At 40.4% G+C, this 19,442-nt stretch overlaps 5 protein-coding genes across 8 annotated transcripts; 2 read left to right on the forward strand and 3 right to left on the reverse strand.

The window, feature by feature from the left end:
* Positions 1-25: 25 nt before the first annotated feature.
* Positions 26-7,976, reverse strand: LOC105834241 (protein MTSS 2). 4 transcript variants are annotated; one of them, XM_012676570.2, is made up of 13 exons: positions 7,177-7,976; positions 6,135-6,196; positions 5,825-5,898; positions 5,619-5,703; positions 5,426-5,517; positions 5,056-5,342; positions 4,640-4,939; positions 4,273-4,401; positions 3,741-3,810; positions 3,365-3,664; positions 3,140-3,288; positions 2,710-3,065; positions 26-2,585 (listed from the first exon to the last, which is right to left on the reverse strand). In XM_012676570.2, exons 1-13 carry the CDS (start codon positions 7,246-7,248, stop codon positions 1,880-1,882), a joined length of 2,682 nt encoding a protein of 893 aa, XP_012532024.1. In that variant the 5' UTR covers positions 7,249-7,976; the 3' UTR covers positions 26-1,879. The 4 variants fall into 4 exon arrangements, with proteins under 4 accessions (XP_012532024.1, XP_012532023.1, XP_012532026.1 ...); XM_012676569.3 differs by having other exon boundaries at positions 3,741-3,891; XM_012676572.2 differs by lacking the exon at positions 4,273-4,401.
* Positions 7,977-8,117: 141 nt separating this feature from the next.
* LOC105834240 (probable ATP-dependent RNA helicase kurz) lies at positions 8,118-13,991 on the reverse strand. The gene is made up of 17 exons (XM_012676568.3): positions 13,850-13,991; positions 13,495-13,674; positions 13,145-13,426; positions 12,718-13,069; positions 12,362-12,597; positions 11,927-12,278; positions 11,617-11,845; positions 11,356-11,539; positions 11,006-11,238; positions 10,604-10,827; positions 10,205-10,450; positions 9,945-10,134; positions 9,621-9,761; positions 9,349-9,552; positions 9,025-9,243; positions 8,857-8,954; positions 8,118-8,576 (listed from the first exon to the last, which is right to left on the reverse strand). Exons 1-17 carry the CDS (start codon positions 13,922-13,924, stop codon positions 8,500-8,502), a joined length of 3,522 nt encoding a protein of 1,173 aa, XP_012532022.1. The 5' UTR covers positions 13,925-13,991; the 3' UTR covers positions 8,118-8,499.
* A 1,311-nt stretch (positions 13,992-15,302) lies between these two features.
* Positions 15,303-15,919, forward strand: LOC105834248 (glutamyl-tRNA(Gln) amidotransferase subunit C, mitochondrial). The gene has a single exon (XM_012676579.3). It carries the CDS (start codon positions 15,340-15,342, stop codon positions 15,883-15,885), a length of 546 nt encoding a protein of 181 aa, XP_012532033.1. The 5' UTR covers positions 15,303-15,339; the 3' UTR covers positions 15,886-15,919.
* On the forward strand, positions 15,842-17,314 carry LOC105834246 (DNA polymerase subunit gamma-2, mitochondrial). Its single transcript, XM_012676576.2, has 2 exons — positions 15,842-16,423; positions 16,688-17,314. The coding sequence occupies exons 1-2, from the start codon at positions 15,875-15,877 to the stop codon at positions 17,141-17,143; spliced, it is 1,005 nt and encodes a 334-aa protein (XP_012532030.1). The 5' UTR covers positions 15,842-15,874; the 3' UTR covers positions 17,144-17,314.
* LOC105834247 (ER lumen protein-retaining receptor) lies at positions 17,239-18,776 on the reverse strand. Its single transcript, XM_012676577.3, has 3 exons — positions 18,522-18,776; positions 18,178-18,367; positions 17,239-18,086 (listed from the first exon to the last, which is right to left on the reverse strand). Exons 1-3 carry the CDS (start codon positions 18,610-18,612, stop codon positions 17,729-17,731), a joined length of 639 nt encoding a protein of 212 aa, XP_012532031.1. The 5' UTR covers positions 18,613-18,776; the 3' UTR covers positions 17,239-17,728.
* Between the last annotated feature and the right edge of the window lie 666 nt (positions 18,777-19,442).

The raw sequence follows: 19,442 nt of genomic DNA on the forward strand, positions 1-19,442 counted from the left end.
CAGACAAACAAGAAGTGTAAAGATATTTTGAGTTCCAAACGAATGTGTTGTATCTTTATTTGTTGCTCATGTTTGATCGCACTGTAATAGTTATTACAAATTAATAATTATCCGAATCAAATTCTCGCTACATTAAATAGTGTTTCGTTATAATGTACGATTATTTATTTAGTACAACTTTAATCCGTGATTATATTGTCCATTTGACATTTAACATCGATAAGATCGAATTTGCACCACTGATGAGCGAAATAATTTATCTTTATCGAATATACCCTCCGTTCTTTATTATGTTAGATTTCGCGCACTTTCCAAAGGACGAACATTATTAAATATCAAATGGATAGAGAGATTCTCTGGAAGTATTATTTATTTACGCTGTATACAGTTAAATGCTTGAAATAAATAAACATATACTATTGCTTACTATACACTATTCATCGCGCTGGTTCGCTACAATACTATTGAGAACTTAACCACGTAAGGAATGAACGGATGAATGTAATTGGCAGTAATCGGTATATTCGCCGTCTATACCTATATCTCGCTCTAGATGACAGAAACACATGTTTTTAACTGCGAATGTCCAAGACAAGAAGTAGGCAGTGTGCGTTTGCAGCGAGCCATGCATTGGCAAGAACGACGAGTAACACAAAACGATGCGCAATGTGTAAAAAAAAGAGATTCTAAGAATGTGACGAGATTCTAACATTCGATGACGGAGCAATACTCGATTTCGGGATATTCGCCCGCGATCGAGGGAACGTTTTTTTTTTAATTCGCGAAGAGACGCAGTGAATGTAGCTTGCAAGCGATGACGACCGTAAAATACATCACCTTCGCGAAGGCGCGACACATACGCTTATTAACATTTATCGACATTGACAGAGATGTCGTATAGTATAGATTATTATATGTACCACCGATTCGTAACCGAGAGATACACCTCGCAGAGAATACACTACTAAAAAATAAATCGGCCATCCCGACAAAAAGTTAAACATGGAATACTAAACAAGAATACAAAAAAGCAGGAAAACTAGCAAAACAGACTCGCGCTTCTCTCATATAAAAATAAGAAAAAAAACTCGTAAAAAACATTTTACACGTGTGTGTAAGATGTTTAACATCTTACGCGGATATGCATTTACAAGTTTCATGACTCGAATACACAAGCTCGATATTAAATTATGCATGACTTTCTCGCGCGCGAAATCGCGAACGATTCGTCGTATATTTGTGTTTACATACTAAGCGGTAGCGACAATAGATCAATAAGAAAATCGTTTGTGTCCAAGCTGTGTTAAGCAGAAAAAATATAGAACTATAAGACACAAGTTGTACTGGAGTATTGTCGTTGTATCGGTACGGATCTTACGAGACAATTCCCTAATCAAATCAGTTTCCTTTATAAATATTAATACGCATTATAAAAATCTCCCTACATGCTGCATTTTCTTTTCGGATATTACGCTCTACAATATAATTGCTATATATAACGTCATTTTAAACCTACGCAAAGTTACTCCCGATCAATTCCCACTTGATTGCGTTTCAATACACGCCTCTTTATTATACAATAAATTATATATCGATTTAATATGGAGCCTGCGTGTTATATCAGGGGAATTTCAGCGAGCGGAGCAAATTACAGTGACGTAATAAACGTAACGGCGGCCTTGGTTTACATTTATGCACGTAAATTTGAAACTGATGTACGAAAATATAGATAAAGAATCGGAAGATACTTGACTTCTATCCGACTGGTTTTTATCGTTATCTCGCACATTAATCATGTTAGAATGAGAACAGCACGTTGCTCGTGAAACAACGCAACATTTTTTATTATAGACTTACGCAAAGGTTGCTGCTGGACTACTCAGTAGATTTTGGGCGCCGAACGATCGTTAATCGGGCCGCTGGTCTTCCTCAGCGAGGTACCTCGTCTAATTTGATCCATGAGGGAGTCTCTTACTTGAATAGGGTCCACGATGGGCACGCGATTACCCATGATGCGCCTGATACTCGCAGATCTGCTCGTACTGTTTCCCGTCTGCTGTAGGGCCTGCTGTTGCTGCGCCAGTTTAGCGTTTAATGTCTCGAGGAAGCCGGGAGCTGCTGCTTTGACGTTCTTGTTGGACTGTTGTTGCTGCTGTTGTTGTTCTGAGAGCAACTGCTTCCTGAGAGACTTTGGACTGCCAATCGCGTTTATGCCCGTCGCGGCATTGCCGCTCATGGTACCGATGAGTTTAGCGTTGAGCACTGCCATGAAACCCTGGCCCACGCCGCCCGGTCCCTGTCCTTGACCCGCAGATTGATCAGCTTGACTGACGGCACCACTGGTAGCACCACCGGTTACGTTAGTCGTTTGAGCGCCGACGGATCCGCGTTCTTGGGACGCTGATCGGGCAGCCGAACAAGAACGTTCCACCGACGAACGAGTAATCTGTAGAACGGTATTATGCTGGACGCCCGTAGGATTGTGCGCCTGCTGCTGGCCGGTAACCTTCCGTAAAAGCGATGGACTAGCTGGCGTATGACGAAGCTCAGTTAGAGTCCTCACAGTCTCGGAAACGGAGATAGATCTGAAAAAAGGAGCATTAAATAAAACTGCGGGCTTACATAAAAAAGTGAAAAGAAATTAAATGTTATGATATTAAGCTTTCAATTATAAAGCAATATTTTGCAGCTAAAAAAAACAATTTTTACCTCCGAGGCGTAGGGCTAACTGTGGGCGAAGAGCTTTCGAGAAGAAACGCAGGTGGTGGTGGAAGATTCTCTGTCTCTTCACAAACATTCTCGCCCCGTTCTTCATTGACGGACGAGGTGGGAGGCGCGGTGATGACGGTGGACGTGCGTCTCGTTGGCGGCGGCGGTCTATTCGTTTGTTGTGCCGAACCTCTGCGTGATAATGTGGCCGCGGCCCCAGGTACGTTCCACGTGTTCTCGTTTTGATTGTGAAGCGAATGAGAGTGCGGCAAAGTGTTTTGGCTTCCGTATCCACTGCTAGACTCCAAACTAGACTCGGACGTGTGACTGCCGGCATCTTTCTCCAAGACTTCGGTCTGTAATTTGATCGAACGTAAGCAGCGATAAAAGTGTTTGTTTATATTTCATCGCTCTTTCATTGTATATATACCTTGTCGGTTCCTGGTGCCGTTAATGTCGAAGGAGGAGGAGGAGGAGGAGGCAATGGAAATTGCATTTCCTGAGCACGACTGGCAGCTAGATTCGCCAACTCGTGCATGTTTACGTACATCGGTTGTTGAAGCTGATGGGTCGCCAATTCTGCGTTCACAGAATCATTATAACTATCGCATAAATCTCACATAGAAAATAGTTTACGTAACAATATTATATGAACCTTTCGCCAAATGAGCTGGAAGAGGTAACTTCGGTTTTCCTCGAGGACTCCCAGGCGGCTCGTTCTTCATTGGAATCGTCGGTCGTTCCAAACTAGAACACCTATTCGGTATAGGTGGACGATTGCCGCCATTATTTCTACGGAGCTGCACCCTAGACAGCTGATTCGAGGAAGAACATGAGGAAGAAGAGGAAACCGGAGAGGCAGGCTGGCTGTGACAGCAGCTGCTACTGTCGGTACGATCCGGAGCTTGGAATGTGTAAACGCTCAGCGCCGGTCTCTGATGCCCTTTTTCGTACGCTAAATTGGATAAAAAATACATAATTGCAAATCAAATTATACATGAACGTATACGTAAATGCAAACGTATACTTACCAGAGGAAATGGTATGCGGCCTTTCGTTTACCGCGCCCGGATTTTGCCGGTCGTACTGAACGGACGTTTCCTGCAAATCAGGCCAAGTAGAAGTTGGTCGCGTTACAGTGCAACCGGTACTTTGATTACTTAGAGAAGACACATTCGATACCTAAAAATACGAGCCGCCTCTTTAACCAACCGCCAATGATAGACTAGACAAGAGACTAAAATATAACGTACAAAAAATACATTCTTATAATGTTGCTTGATAAAACAACAGAATTTATTTAAAACTAGGAACGTAGTAAAAGCGGATCTAGTAACGATCACTAGGCGGTGGAAATTCATAGTTTCACATCTTGAATCTTGTACTACTGTGCAATAAGACTTTAATGCATTTCGTGGAACTTATGGAATCAATATTAAATTCTAGACTATTCAAAAAACTTTAAATGTTTCAGAGAAAGCTCGTCGTTGAAGAGAGACAACTTTCGCCGCACACGTCCATCCTGAATTGTGTATTTCTGCTCTAAACGCTAGACGACCTTACCTGATGTTCGGAAATCGGTTGATTGTACAAGGTGTCCTGTGACGTAAAACCAGAATCGCGGGAACTGCCACTGGTCAAGTGGCGCAGCGTGGCGATGCCGCTGATGCTGGCGGGTCTGACACCAACTGGCTACAATAAGTACAACATCGACTACCACATACAATAAGCTCGGCGGGCAAAAATAGCGACTAATTCGTGCTCTATAAAATCTATGTTTATAAATACTAGGTACATTGCAGCTGATGCACTAATGGTGTTACCATGTCATGCAACATAAAAAACCATCTAATGGATCGATCCGTATAAAACGAGAACAAAGAGAAAAAGATGAAAGAAACTGAAAGATTACCACGGCGCGTGTAATTACCTGAGAAAGCGATCTGTGCCACGGATGTCCAGATGGGCTCGGATGGCTTTTACAAGATCCACTACTGCTACTAGTTAGAGAACTGATCGAACACATAGAACTCTTCCTCGATCCAAGAGACAACGACGGACTCGACGGCGGTGTAGCCAAAGACCACTGAGTAACGTCGCAACCTTTTATGTCCGTTATTACCTGCTCGGATGCAGGCGGTAAGTGATGCGGCGACGCAGCGTGTCTTTGCAATTGATCGGAGACCTCTTGCAGATGCGTCAATTCCATTAACATCGCTACCTCCTCGTCCTAAACGATTGATTATGCATTTATGTATATGTATATATCTCCATTGTACATCGATTAACAATATATATACGTATCATTAGAATATACATATATGTATCATCAAAATGTCTACTAACGAGCACGGGTTTCAAGAATCGGGCGAGGAGACAAAATCTGCCCCTCTCCTCGAGAAGGGCTGCACGGACAGCTTTTCGTTCCGTTTCTTCCAAACTCAGTCTTTTCTCCTGAACGACTGCCGCTGACGACTCCAGCATCTTATTGAGCTCCACATCGGAATACGTCCCATGGCCTTGAGACTGTCCTTGAACGTGTAAGTGAACTTGTACCTTTCGTGCTTTCTTCTTCTGCAGACGCAGAGTGTCGGTAGAGCGTTTCTTTAATTCCGCCCTTGCCTTTTTGAATTCTAAAAATAGCAGAATATCGAATTACAAGAGGATGATGCTTCTCGAAAAGGTAGTCCATCAAAGTACTGTAGTAATCGCTAACCTTTGGCATGTTCTTTGTCTAAATTGATCAAAGACTTCTTCCAATCTTCCAATTTCTCTTGTAAAGGCAGCACCAAACAGTCCATAATAGCGCTTAAAAGAAGCAAAAAATAGATGAGTGCAAAGAATGTTCGGAAAATTAAATAAAAATTTAAAAGGGCTAATCAAGTTATCATAGAATATTTTAAGTATACCTAGTAAATGACTTCATACGAGTTTCTACTGCTTTATGTCTCAAACATATTCGTGTCAAAGCTGTTCCAATTTCCTTAGTTGCACCTGAAAAACAAACAATGCTATTTTAACATTTTTTTTTTATTTAAATATATTTAGTATTTATATAATAATTCAAATTCTAGATAAAAGTTTCATCATCATTAATTAATCAATTGAGATTTACCTCTGGCATTAGTTGCAGCATCCGCTATTTTCTGAAAAGTCTCGAGATATGCAGAAATAGCCAAAATGGCAGCTCTGCAATAATATAAATCTCAAATTAAGGTAAAATTTAATTAATAAATGTTGTAATTTTAACTTATATTTTATCAAAAATATACAGCATATAAAATTGTTCGTATTAATGAAAATATTATAAATAAAGCATACAAATTTTCTATTATTATATTTTCTATTATTTCTATTATTATACTTGTGTTATTATATTATAAAATATAATAACATAACAATATATTATATTGAAATCTCTTCACCTCAAACTCGCGTGTAACTTTGTAGCTTTTGAAATTAGATCTTCCCAAAGTGGTGCTCCATTCTGTAAAAAGAAAGACGGTTATAATGTATGCAAAATGTTTAATTCCACTTATTAACATTAACATAACTCCAATATTAGTTTTTATGGCATTATTCAAACACAGCAATCTAGACTGATATATTGGCAACAGATAATGCAATCACACACGCCCACATATTTTGTTCATCAATCATACTTATATATATAAAATACTAGTTTATAAAACATATTTCCTAACATCATGTTGTGATTCATAAGAGAAACTAAGAATAAAATAGAATAAAAATAAGGTAAATGCCTTTACCGTGGTTTCCTCAAAACAAAACAATTCAATATTTTTAACAACATTAAAATGATAATAATGGAATTGTTTACTTAAAATTAAAGCATTTTCTTTCATGGGAAACACATGAATATGAACAACAGAAGAACATGTAGAACATTAGAGTATGTTTTGGCAATGCTAAAAATTGCAAGTGTTTTGAATTATAAAACAAATCCCTTGCGGTAAAAATAAAGAATCATATAAAACTTTCTTTTTTCATTCTTCTTTTTTATTATTTAATAAAACACTTTAATTTTATTAATTAAAGTTAATTTTGTCACAAATAACAGTTACTCCACTTTGAATCATACAATAATTTTATGCTTCCTACAAATGTGCAACATTAAACATATAACAAAAAATGGTCCAAAACAAAAAAGATATTGAGTTGATATATATAAAAACAAAGGAATGCTGAACAGTACTAGACTTTTGAAAATTTCATCAGAGGAATTTATGAAAATAATACATTCAAGATTTTAAACAAAAAAAAGAAGCCTAAACAAGATAGTGTAAAATGTTTAAATTCAATCCATAAGAGTCATAAAATGTCTAAACCAAGGAGGAGTTCAAAGTAAACATTATCCTGACATTGGCGTGACGTGAAAGATATGCGGAGCGCGAAGACGGGGCGAGTGCGATCGGTCGAGCCCAAGTAAAAACGAACATTTCTCACCTTCATGTCAGTGATGATCTGCTGAAACAAACCGCCCAGCGCGCTACACTCTCGCTCTATCGTCGCATCCATCTTCTTCGCTTTCCGGAGCTGGCTTCGTGAATGCCTCCAACGAGGGAGAAAGGACGCACTCGCGCGACGAGTTCACTCCGCGTCGTCGTCGACGCGACGTACGTTGGCGGAAACGACGTGCCGTCGCCAGCGGGGCCGAGCGGTGCGGTCCGTCATTCTCAACCGCGCGGGAGACGGGAGGACGATGGAGAGCGAGAGAGAAAGAGACACGCACGGGAGGATATACAGAAGGGAACGAGAAAGAGAGACGAAGGAAAACGCGACGGGATGACAGCGACGATGTGTGGACGCGTCCACGACGCGGGCGCTCGTTGTCGCGAGAGAGTAGACTTTACCTACGCGCGAGGGTGAATCTCTCGTTCTCGCGCTTCCCGCGACGTTTTCCGTAAACACAACACGACGCACGACGGGGCGCGCGGCGCAGGGTCTCGCACCACACGATCGTCAACGAACGAACGATCGAACAACCCGCCCGTTCGCTCGCTTCGCGCGCGAATCCGTTTTCGCGGACGCGCTGCGCTGGATCGTTGCCCCCTTGCGTAGTGACCCCGTTCTAGAAATCGGGATCGATGTTATTCGGTATGCGCCTAATCGTTATCCCGAGGGGAAAAGCGAGACGGAGTGAGGAAGGGAGGGAGGGAGGAAGGAAGAGAGAGAGAAAGAGAGAGAGAGAGAGAGATAGACAGGGATGTCTTCTTCCGGATTGCATAGAACTGTGTGCAACCGTGTGCTATGGTTGGGTAGCGCCGCTTTCGCTGTTCGGCCGTCATAGCGTTGCACGTTTCTGATTGGTCGAGGAAGAGCGGACGGCGAAGTGCACGAATATGTAGCTAAATGAAACTCTAATAGAAAGCGGCCTTCAAGTTATTCTCGTCGCGGAAATCCTCCACGTGCTTTATTTCCAACAATAAAAAGGATTACATACTTTTCTTATCTTTTTTTTTGCCAACATGTAATATAATTTTTTTTTCTTGTCACTATTGTATCACATTCGATGATTGATAAAGTATACTTTAACGTTATATACAATGGATTATAAGTGCGATTACTAATGTAAATTTAAAAAAGATTTTGTATTTTATATCATTGCTTCGAAAAGCGAAAGTAACGTAATTAGTCGAGTGATTGATTGTTTTATGACGACAATATAATTGTTAAATTAGGGACATACATATTTCTCGATTTTTATATTATAAAATAATTTAATTATTAAAAAGCTATACAATAACAACTTTAATATTACATTCTTTATTACAAAGGTGGCCATAACCGTGCCACTTCTGCGTGCGCGGATTCTGGCAGCCACTTCTGATATGCGGCCAGTAAAACTGAAATTAAAAATTCCATTTAAGCCTTCAACACAAGATATGATTTTTCATGCTAGATCGCATACGAGACTTCTTATTACATGTCCTGATTGGCTTGGATGATCATGTTACCAATCGTAAGACGCCTCCTATGCGTGCTAGCATAAAAAATCATATTGTGTGCCGAAGGCTTTAATCAAATTTGGAAAATTAGTTATATAAAAGTGTGTGTGCGTCGTGTGTGTGTGTGTGTGTGTGTGTGTGTATACTCATAAAGTATTATAAACCAAAATAGTCTTACATTTCTTGTCCAAACCCCAGATTTCTATCAGTTTATCTTTGGACATAACTCCCTGCGATTGTAACGTTTGTACTATCACTTGAGTACGTGGTATCAGCCTATGAGAAATCATAGAATGAACATAATCTAATTTAATCTAAAGAGATAAAGAACAATTGATGAGCTTACTTTGCCCATGATTTGGTGATGCTACCGGGTGTCGTCAGCAGTGATGGGACAAATCGTTTCAGCTTTGGACATACTTGACCATCCAGGAAAAAATATGCGAACCACTTGACACCGTCTACCGTCGACGGATGCTCTATATCCATCAGTGGGAGCGCCCATCCAGCTTTTCCAAACGTTCCAGACACCCGACAGATGATTTTCCCGATTTCTTGATTATATCTGTACAAATAAGAATTATAACAATATATTTGATAATGACGAAGACTAATATCTTCATAAATGAGTAGAAAAAGCAATATAATATAACAATTTTAATAAAACTACCTTGGTGGTGGATCAGCCAGTGGTTCACTGAGGTGGCACAACATAGGTGCAAATTTCGGCAACCACTCAGGTTCTATCGCAGTAACACCTCGCATGTACATCTTATTTGTTTCGTACACTTCCTGATAAACCACCCATTCCGGCTTAGTTTTTCGTAGAACACATGTGGAATGCATGAACACAGGTTCCTCCATTTCCAGCGTTCTAAAATATCATCTCAGAATAGAGATCAATTAAACTCTAATTATTAATTGTGACAATTAACAGCGTACCTATAGGCGTGCTTCCACTTAATCTTATCCTGATCCTCTTTTATCTCGTCAAGCGAAACCTTTTTCGCGACTTGATCTGCCATACCCGCGAGAATTATTTGGCGCAGCAATTTAGCTTTCGTATCCGTTGGTAGCGGCATTCTGGAAGACTTCTTATTGTAGACAAACATTTCAAACATATTGCAACATACATAGCATATGTTAACAGGCAAATTCTAATATTCTAAATCTAATCAAGAACAAACATTCTATATTCCGAAAAACTACTAATTTATCTAAAGATTCAAAATAGAGAATGTTCAGATAGACATAAAAGATACGTACTTTGGATCAATAATTAAATTTAGATTCGGCACATTCAAATTAATCTCGTTAGTGAGCTGTTGCCTAAGTTTTCTAATCTCGACCACAGCTTTGTGTCTTAAGCCATTCTCCTCACAGAAGGTCAACAGCCTTCCTTTTGATCCTGCGTACTCGGCAGTTCCAATGGCTCTTATCAGAACCATTACGTCGCCTGTAAAAACAAAATTATCGTTTATTGTTCATATTCGTTACAAACAGAAAGTAATTGCGAAATTACGTACCAAGAAGCAAATTATTGCCAGTTCCGGCCCAGGAACGACGTGTTTCCAACCATTTGCTCTTAGCCGAACCGTCAGTGTCGAATGCTTCTAGTAGCACCTCTTGCACACTGAGAGCCGCCACCATGCATATTGTGTATTTTGACAAGTTGTGCTGATGCGACAACGCCAGCATCTTACCATAACGCGGAGAAACCGGGAACGCGGCGATACTGCGTCCAAGCGGCGTCACTTTCGCGCAGTATATGTCTAAACAACGAATCACATAAATTCTATTAGATATTGTTTTAGACAATACAATATTTTAAATATAAAAGAAGTAGGTAATGGTACATTTCATAGTTTCAAATCCTACAACTGCAATTCACAACGCCATCAAAATAAATATCCACATTCGACTACCTTTCTGTTTCTTCGAAGGTGGCTCCAACGCTCCGAGAATCGTAAGTCGTTTCTCCGCGGATCTCAATTGCACGATATCCGGCGGCGTGGGAAACGGGAAGTTCACGACTTTGTCTATATTCATCGCTTTCATTTGTAGCAAAAGATCATCTACCGGTTTCCTCTGAATCTCTGACTGACTGTATTCCTCGAAATCGTTATCATACACGGCTGATGAATATAATCTATGTAAAAAAAAAACATGTATAAATATAAAGGTTTTATAAAGCTTAAAAAATTTAGTTTTTAATGCTCTTTTGAAATGCTCTAAAGAAAAATTGATCAAATCTATGATTCGTAAAGATCATTTTATTGTATTAAAGACCTTGCACGAGATAAACTGTGACATAAATGCCGAAGTACCTGTAGCAATGACCAGGTCGAGTTCTGCCGGCTCTACCGGCACGTTGAGTGGCCGCTGCTTTGCTCGCGTAACTAATGTGATACGTGCTTACACCCGTTACCTTGTCATACATTCTAGTCTTATAACGTCCGCTGTCTATTACATATCTGATGTTGGGAATGGTCAGCGATGTTTCCGCAACATTGGTGGACACCACGCACAGGCGACATCCTTCTGGCGGTGGTTCAAATACCTGAAATCGTGTTGAAAATATAATTATTTCATCTCGAAGTCTATTGTTTTAACATATCCTATTAAAAACTCGTTAATATCTGAAAGATTCATATCACAATTGATTTGTCATATTTACTTTGGCTTGTTTGTCCCCAGGTAAAAGAGAATAAAGGGGTAAGACCCATAATGACTGCGCGTTTGTCAGTCCCTTGAAATCGATAATGTCTTCATCCTCATCTTCGTCCTCGTCCAAGTTGTCATCGTTGTCCTGTGTATTAATTAAATCTTCGTATGCATCATCAGTAGGATTCACGGAATAACTAAATATAAATTTTTTTTTGTAATAAATTTTAAAAAATATGGAAAATTAAAATAATTGCAGTACAAATATACATACTCATCAAGATTTATAGTTGGTAGTATAATTTGCTTCTTTTGCCTCTGTTTATTACGTCGTAATGCTTTCTCGGCGTCAAAATCGTCGTCGGAATCATTTTCGTTGGATTCTTTATCAGATGCTTCTGGCATCTCTTCAGAGTCTTTTACCATTTTAACTTGAGGTTTATTCTTTTTGAATGGAAACGCCTTGCGTAATTTACGCACAACCGTATGCACCTCTTGCTGACCTATGACAAATAAATCGTTAAAAAACTATAGAGATAATTGTAATAATGTATAAAAATCGCAAGTTGTGTCATTTTTTTTACCTGTTAAAAATATTAATATACCGCCTTCTGGAAGGCGAGTATGTATCTTTATCGCTTTCCGCAATGCTTCATTAACGTAATCTGTACTTGTTCTTCTATTAAAATGTATCTTCACAAGAAACTGTCGTGCTTTAACCTCAATTACTGGCGGTTTTACTTTAAACAGCCTTGCGTTCTCTACAAATTCTTTCACGGACAGTGTAGCCGACATAATTATTAGCTTCAAAGAATTACCGCGCTTATTACGAAGTGGGACAATCCTTGATAATAAACCGATCAAAATGTCGGTGTACACACTGCGTTCGTGCGCTTCATCAAGTATAATTACAGAATATCTTGTTAATAGGAAATCCTATGAGCAAAAAAGAGATATATAATAATTATGTGTATATTTATTATATATAAACTACTTTATTTAAGAGATATATTGCTTACACTTTGAATTTCTTTCAACAAAACACCATCGGTCATGAATTTGATTTTTGTTTCCTCCGTAACATTTCCCTCAAAACGAATCAGATATGAAACTTCTTTTTCTGAGAGATTCAATTCTTCAGCTACACGCTTGCTCATTGACATTGCTGCCACTCTTCTTGGCTCAGTTATTCCAATCATTTTATTTTGTGCATATCCAGCCTCGTATAAAAATTGAGGTACTTGTGTTGTCTTCCCTAGAATGGGATTAAATAATTAAGAGAACTTAAATAAATATTTAAAAATCTGCTAAGACTAATATTGTTATTATTATCTAAGAAATTAATATATTGGTCATTAATTATAATTTTACTCACCACTTCCTGTCTCTCCAGTAATTATGACTATTGGATTCTCATTTATTGTTTCAACTATAACTTGTTCTTCCGCAACAACGGGCAGTTTCAATCTGGCTGCTTGTATCTCAGGTTTTCTATTTACAGGTATAAAAACAGCAGGCTTGCGAATGACGCTTGGTGGTTGTATTTTCACAGATTTTTCAGCTGAAGTTGTTTCCTTGTCCACATCTTTTATGTGATCTTTCTCTTCTTTTTCATTTATTGCAGGTTTTTCATTTATTACAACATTAGAAGCAACAGTATCACCAGGAATGTGTGGTTCAATTTCTTCTTCGTTGACACTATCTTCTTCATCGCTGCTATCACTGGACTGAAAATAAATATTATTTTATTACTAGTAATTCATACTTTTGCAATTTTCTTATTGTAGCTGCTTCAAACATACCTCAAACCCCACTATGTTTGGATCACGCTTAGCTTCATTTTGTTTTATATTACTGAGAACAGCAAATCTTTTCTTCTTGCTCGTTTTAATAGAATTCACAGTTATCTGATTGGAATCTTCATCATCTGCTTTGCGCTTTAATTTTTCAAGTTTTTCAGGTGCCTCAAGCTCTCGAAAATAACGTTTTAAGCCCTTGTTTTGCAAGGATGTTAGACTCACATACTGTTGCAGTTCAGTAGGAGATGCTTGCACTTTTGCCAGATCTTCTAACAATGTTACTCTCTACAAAATAAAAATTACATTTAAATGTAAGTAACGTTTTATGTCAACATAAAATAAAATTATAATACCTGCAACTTTTTCTTCTTTTGCTCGACTACTTTTTCCAGTTGTTTCCTACGTTTCTTTGACAACAGTCGAGTAATTGCCACTTTCTTATCTATATTTTTCGTTTTTCTCTTCTGTGAGGGCAAGACAAGTGCATTGCAACTGTCATAGTCCTCGACACGATGCTCAATATCTAGTGCAATCTTAAGAATGTATTTATTAATACATTTAAAGAAACTTGCAAAGTATCAAGACAGTAACTTTGTTAAGTGCTCAATAAAATGTTGCAATAAATTGCAAGTGTTACAATAACAATAACTAATCAATAACTTATCTTTTTTATAGACTCAAAATAGATATAAATAAAAATAAATTTACCTCTTTAGTGCTCGAATCATCGACTTCCACGTTTGACACAGCTCTCGATCTCCAATTATAACGTTTTTTCCCCATTATGAAGAATTAACGATTTTAATTTAATTAATCTAGAATTTTCGTGAAAATGTAATCACATGACTTTCTTTCATCTCGCAAAGTTTTAAAAAATTAAAATAATCGCTCCATCAGCATTAAGAAAAAGTAACGTTTCTAGGTTAAATTCTCGAAACGTGTTTTTTAAGTTTTTTAGGTTAGGAAAGGCCTGTCGTGTACGTGATAGAAGAGAGATGAACTGAGATGAACTGAAGTAAGTTGCTGATTCAAAGATTGCAAGATTCAATCTCTGACCAATAAAGAAAGTACAGAATTTTATTTATGTATTTTTAAATTAATTTTTTTTCTCGATCTGAAAACCTAATGTCACCTTTAGCGTACAGATAATTAATGATAATTGAATTTAATTACGGATAATGTTTTTAATTGTTTTTGTTTATCTAGATCTAGGCGATCGCATATGTTATTCTGGAATCAGCACCCTAGCGATGGGTGTCGCCACGGTGTGGAGGCAAACGGTAACAGAAAATAGGTCCAAGATATGCTGTTTAAATGCTTCGTAAAAGACTTAAGAGAAAATGACTTTTTTGATAAATTTAACCAATTTATTAAACTACACAGGTGAGGGCAATCGCAAATATATTGAAGGGGAAAATGTCGCGAATGCACATCACTTAATTGATGTACAGTGACATATCACAGGTGATGATGAAAAAAAAACAAGTTTAATATTTTTATGTCTGAATCTTGGCTCGGTTGAATAGGTCCCTCGGATTGCGTCGCGGACTTCAACTATCACGAAGTCATCTCGTGCCGAAGTTTATGGATGAACCATGAAACCATAAAGTCCGTCAAGTCGAACATATCAAACGTGCCGAACAAATATAATGAAAGAAAAGTTTAATATTTATTACAGTACGTTGTAATATTCACTCATCTTATCAATTGTGTTACGCAAAATCATGTAAGTTCAGGTTCGGGTTTCGTGTTCCGATTTTCCATAGCCTTCCGATTCCGTCAAAAATCACTCCATGAGGAGCCTCATTGAAAATCGGAACAGAAAGCTTGCAATTGATTGATCCCCTTCATTCCGCCTTTCCAATTCCGTTTTTCGAGGCCCATAGAACAGCACCCTAAGTCGAATCAAGTACAGTCACATTACATTACACTTTCTACACTCGATATGAAAGGAACATAAGATTGGACGTTGCGGAGAAGAAGAAAGAAGTTGGAGATGGGAACAGAGGTGAAGGTGTAATACGTGCACCTGAACTTCGAGAAAAAAAGAAAGGCGAAAGGTTATGATTCCAGAGAGATCACCCGAAAAGGAGCTAAGAATCAAATAGATCCACCAGTCTTTCGTCAAAATCTGAAGTTCTACGATTTTAAGAAAGAGTCAGATCTGTCAGATTGACTCGGATGAGTTGTCGTTGAGCATGGCCTTGCTGCGACGAATCCGGCCAGCGTACGGACTCTTCCGCGAAGGTGTTGTTATCCTTCCTCATCGAGGTAACGTAACGTCTTTCAAAACGTTCTATTTTTCAACGGTGCTCACGAGACAGCAGCAGCAGCATCAACAACAGAAACCAGAAAGCAATAACGAGGTGAGGAATAACGATAACGACGACAGCCGGTTGTCGAGCGGTGACAAGAGACCGGTCATTGACGAGGCAACGATTAGGAAGATCGAAAGATTGGCGCTGGTCGGCTACGAGTACGATCGGAGCAAGCGGGTGCTAGAGGAAACGGTAGCATTCGCCGAGCGACTGCGGACAGCTCGCATCGACGACGAGACGGTGCGCCCGATGTACAGCACCCTCGAGAACGAGTGCATCCACCTCAGGGACGACGTGGCGCGACGCGACGTCGATCGGCGCGAGATACTGAAGAACGCCGCAGTGCTGGAGGAGGAGTACTTTGTCGCACCCTTGGTGACAACGTGCAAGGAGAAGGAGAGCAAACCGAAAAACGATGAGTCTTGAGGCTATGTTGAGAGCCGTCGGTCCGCACTTTCTCAATCTGTCGGAGCGGACGTTCGCATACGGGCCCCAGGGTAAGCTGCTCCTGAGGAACCTCGAGGAGCACTGGTTCGCGCACTGCGTCACGATGCCACACTACAACGTCTTCCCATGCGACATAATCGGAGATGCGTTGCAGCTGCTGCGAAGCAGCTCGATGGACAACGCATTACCGTTCGCGCTCGCCACCCTCGCAACCTCCAAGGGCGCGTGGAACGAATCCCTGCTCGAGTCGACGGCCGGCAGGGCACAGTCTCACAGAACCGCCAAGGTCAACGTGTTCGTCGACGCGTCAGACGCAAGGAATCTGCTGCACAAGAAGCAGCGGGAGCGCAAGGTGTGGTGGCGTAAGCTCGCCCAGTATCCCTCGAGATTCTCGCTCGCTGAGGCGAGGAAGACACGTGGTCTCGACGTGACGGAGATAGAGGCATGCTTTCCCTTCGGCAACATCGTCGTCGAGACGATAACTCATTATCCCAGTGTGCGCAAGCTATATCCTCAGGTATATTGCTTTTCTCTTAATAAAAATTATGTAATACAATTAATAAATAATAAGCCTTATTCGGTCATTAGTTAAATCTTGCTATTCGTTTAATTTTATATATCCTTCAAAGTTTACTGAACTGTGCACTGAATAGATTCTTTGGTCTTTAAAACACAGCTAAACATTACACTATAAACATTTAATAGAAAATCAAAGACAGAGAGAGAGAGAGATAGAGATAGAAAGAGATAGAATTACTTAAATGGGATATTTTATTTACAGACGGAAAATAATAAAGATAATGCCACCACGGATAACGTGCACATGATCGAGCATGTCGCCTCCCTGGACTGGGGCTGCCTGGCGTTGCTCTGTGATAGTCGTATGTCACAGAGTAATGAGTCGACTACCAGAGTGTACATTCATCCCAGGTTAGCCCCATACAAGGTCACGTTCCGCATAACGAGAGAAGAGAGCGAGACCAATTCGGACGAGACGACAGGGGACTTAAGTCGCTTTGTGCTATACCTAAACAATACGCTTAGAACGAAGGGAATCCCCACGATACTGACAAGTACAGAACAGATCGTAGAAATGTGCCTGGTGCCCTACATCGTGTCGGTGGATAGGACTAGTCTTAAGAACGGCGTTGTACACGTTGAAAATCGCTCGACGACCCTTAGCGAGGCGGTACACATTACCGACCTGGTAAGGTATATTAGTCTGCGCGCCTCTTGAAACGCCGTCTCCTTGAACATGGCACACACAACGGACTACCTCGCGCAATCAACCACGACGTTCATCAAGATATCACTATTATATATAACTATATTTAATTATTTACTATATTTATTACTGATTACAGTTACAACGATATAAACTGTAAATATAAATGAAAATTCTGATTTCTATGTCCTCTTTCTTCTTCATCCCCATCTTTTCGGGTTTTTCAAATTTCAGAATATATATATATATAAATTGTCTTGATCTCTTGTAGTAATGTACAGTTCTTAAAATGCAAGTATACAACAAGAAAAAAAAATATAATAAAAGCGGAATTTAGAGCGATTTTCTCATTCTGGAAGGGAGACCGCGGCGCATGGCATCGCAGGGACGATGGAACGAGGGAAGGAAGAAAGTTTTTTTGGAGAAAGGGGGATGCTATCGGGGACGTTTTCGTACTTAGTGGAACGCGTACGCCACTGCGCAAGTTCCACGAGCCTCCCAGGAGGATTGCCCGAATTTTTCCCGAATTGGCGATGCCTTGGAGGCAGTTCGAACATTTCTCTCTGCGATACAGGAGGATAATACTCTCAACCGAAGCTAAGCAGGTAGTTGCAGCTTTTTGCCTTTGAGTACTTTGGTAATGTAGAGGTAGAAAAAGTCACAATAGAGAACAGTTTGCACCAGTCCGGCGACTATGGCGATCAGATCGTAGTGATCCTCGGCGTAGTAGCGGTAGACCCAGTTGAACAGGTACAGGCCCCTGTACGATCCCAGTGCAAACAGATAGTGGCTGGTGATGCTTTCCGCCTCGCCAGTCTTCGACACCAGGAACAACTGCGGCAATATCGCCACTGACTCGAGATAAATGCTGAATGTCCACAGAACCTCAACGAAAGACAATTCGTGATTGATCAGCAGCGCCAGGACGAACGCAGGTAGGATCAGGAACTCGATCCTGCAACAGAGAATGCCCGTCCGTCATCGTGTTCGCGTGGCTGGAGGCGTCCTGAAGAATCTCGACGTTTCGAACTTGGAGGAAAGCTCACCTGAACGTGTCGTGATTATGATCGTATGTGGCTTTGAATTTGACGTACATCAAAAAGACCGTGGCGAGGGACGTGGCAATAAATACAATTTTCATGAACGTATTATACGCAGAGATGAATGTGGTGAACAGGTCTAGGTAACGGCTGGTGTAAACAATTGCGAAGAGGATCTGCGACTTGCCGCTGATACCTGCGAACAACAGTACAAGCGTCGATAATCCGCCGATGATCAGTCCGATCGAGCGAGACGTCACCGGCGTTCAGTTTACGATAACACGTCGGGCTCGTCGTGAAACACGCGCGTCCCTGAGATCGCGAGGCGATCATAAAGGCGGCCCACTCACCGGCGCAGCTCCGTGTCTTCCATATCTTGAGGAGTAGTACGATAATGGCTAAAAGGTGCGACAGGTCGCCCAGTAGTCGAAATATATTCATGCCTGCGGTGGTCGCGGGGATGTGATTTTACGTAAAAAAAAAACCCGCGAGAGTGGGATAGAGAGCCAGCTCGCGCAGCTCGCTCGACAGCGGCACACAAATATGACGTGGCTCTGGCTGCGGCTAAAGCAGATGGCCGACCCCCCCGGAGTCGGATCGAGGTCTCGCTGTTGACATTCTCGTGTCGGCGGAGAGAGCGAGAGACATCTCGAGAGGGAGCCTGCGGCGTGTCGTGCTTTTCTTTCTTTTTTTTCCCCGCGCGGTTTCGCATGTACGAAGGTAAAGGCTATTCCAATCTTAACCGTAAAATTTCAACCAATCATATTGCTCAAATTAGCCGTAACCGACCGAATTAACCAATCGTATTGCTCAATTTCTTACGATTAAGGAAATGTACGTGCAATAGCTTTTATAAAATTTGTAAAAATAAATTAATACAGTGTAAATTAATACCATTTTCTTAAAAAAATACTGTAGATATTATATTTTTTCCTTTTATTTAAAAAGTCTTTTTATTTTCCCCCAAAATAACAAGATATAAAAAGAGAAAATATCTCAACGTGACAAATTTTTGCAAATCTAGGGATTTTTGAATAATATATTCCTAATAAATCTAGAGATTGTAGGAAAATAAAACCTCGTTGGAGCGCCAACCGCTTTTAGTGGACGCTTTGTCGGAGTCGCTCCAGTCGACTGACCAATCAGATACTTGTTCCGAGCGGCCGACCAATTGTCTCTCTGCTCGCGTGGCGCATCTGTGTCGATTCGCTTCATGGTTGAACGAGAGCGCGGTGGGGGATCAACGTATTTTTAACGGGCGGAGGGGACGT

This window comes from Monomorium pharaonis, chromosome 1 (assembly GCF_013373865.1).
Source record: "Monomorium pharaonis isolate MP-MQ-018 chromosome 1, ASM1337386v2, whole genome shotgun sequence".
Taxonomy (NCBI): Eukaryota; Metazoa; Arthropoda; class Insecta; order Hymenoptera; family Formicidae; genus Monomorium; species Monomorium pharaonis.

Bases quoted from the DNA above. Each gene is read 5' to 3' on its own strand.
- LOC105834241 (XM_012676569.3), bottom strand. From the start codon at position 7,248: ATGGATGCGACGATAGAGCGAGAGTGTAGCGCGCTGGGCGGTTTGTTT. The intron at 3,892-4,272 runs GTAAGGTCGTCT...TCGTATTTTTAG, and splicing joins AACCGATTTCCGAACATCAG to GTATCGAATGTGTCTTCTCT. The intron at 3,066-3,139 runs GTATATATACAA...ATCAAATTACAG, and splicing joins CGGCACCAGGAACCGACAAG to ACCGAAGTCTTGGAGAAAGA.
- LOC105834240 (XM_012676568.3), bottom strand. From the start codon at position 13,924: ATGGGGAAAAAACGTTATAATTGGAGATCGAGAGCTGTGTCAAACGTG. The intron at 9,762-9,944 runs GTACGTATCTTT...GAAGTCTTCCAG, and splicing joins AATTTAATTATTGATCCAAA to AATGCCGCTACCAACGGATA. The intron at 9,244-9,348 runs GTAGTTTTATTA...TTATTTGTACAG, and splicing joins CTGGCTGATCCACCACCAAG to ATATAATCAAGAAATCGGGA.
- LOC105834248 (XM_012676579.3), top strand. From the start codon at position 15,340: ATGGCCTTGCTGCGACGAATCCGGCCAGCGTACGGACTCTTCCGCGAA.
- LOC105834246 (XM_012676576.2), top strand. From the start codon at position 15,875: ATGAGTCTTGAGGCTATGTTGAGAGCCGTCGGTCCGCACTTTCTCAAT. The intron at 16,424-16,687 runs GTATATTGCTTT...TTTTATTTACAG, and splicing joins TGCGCAAGCTATATCCTCAG to ACGGAAAATAATAAAGATAA.
- LOC105834247 (XM_012676577.3), bottom strand. From the start codon at position 18,612: ATGAATATATTTCGACTACTGGGCGACCTGTCGCACCTTTTAGCCATT. The intron at 18,368-18,521 runs GTGAGTGGGCCG...TGTTGTTCGCAG, and splicing joins GAAGACACGGAGCTGCGCCG to GTATCAGCGGCAAGTCGCAG. The intron at 18,087-18,177 runs GTGAGCTTTCCT...TCTCTGTTGCAG, and splicing joins CATAATCACGACACGTTCAG to GATCGAGTTCCTGATCCTAC.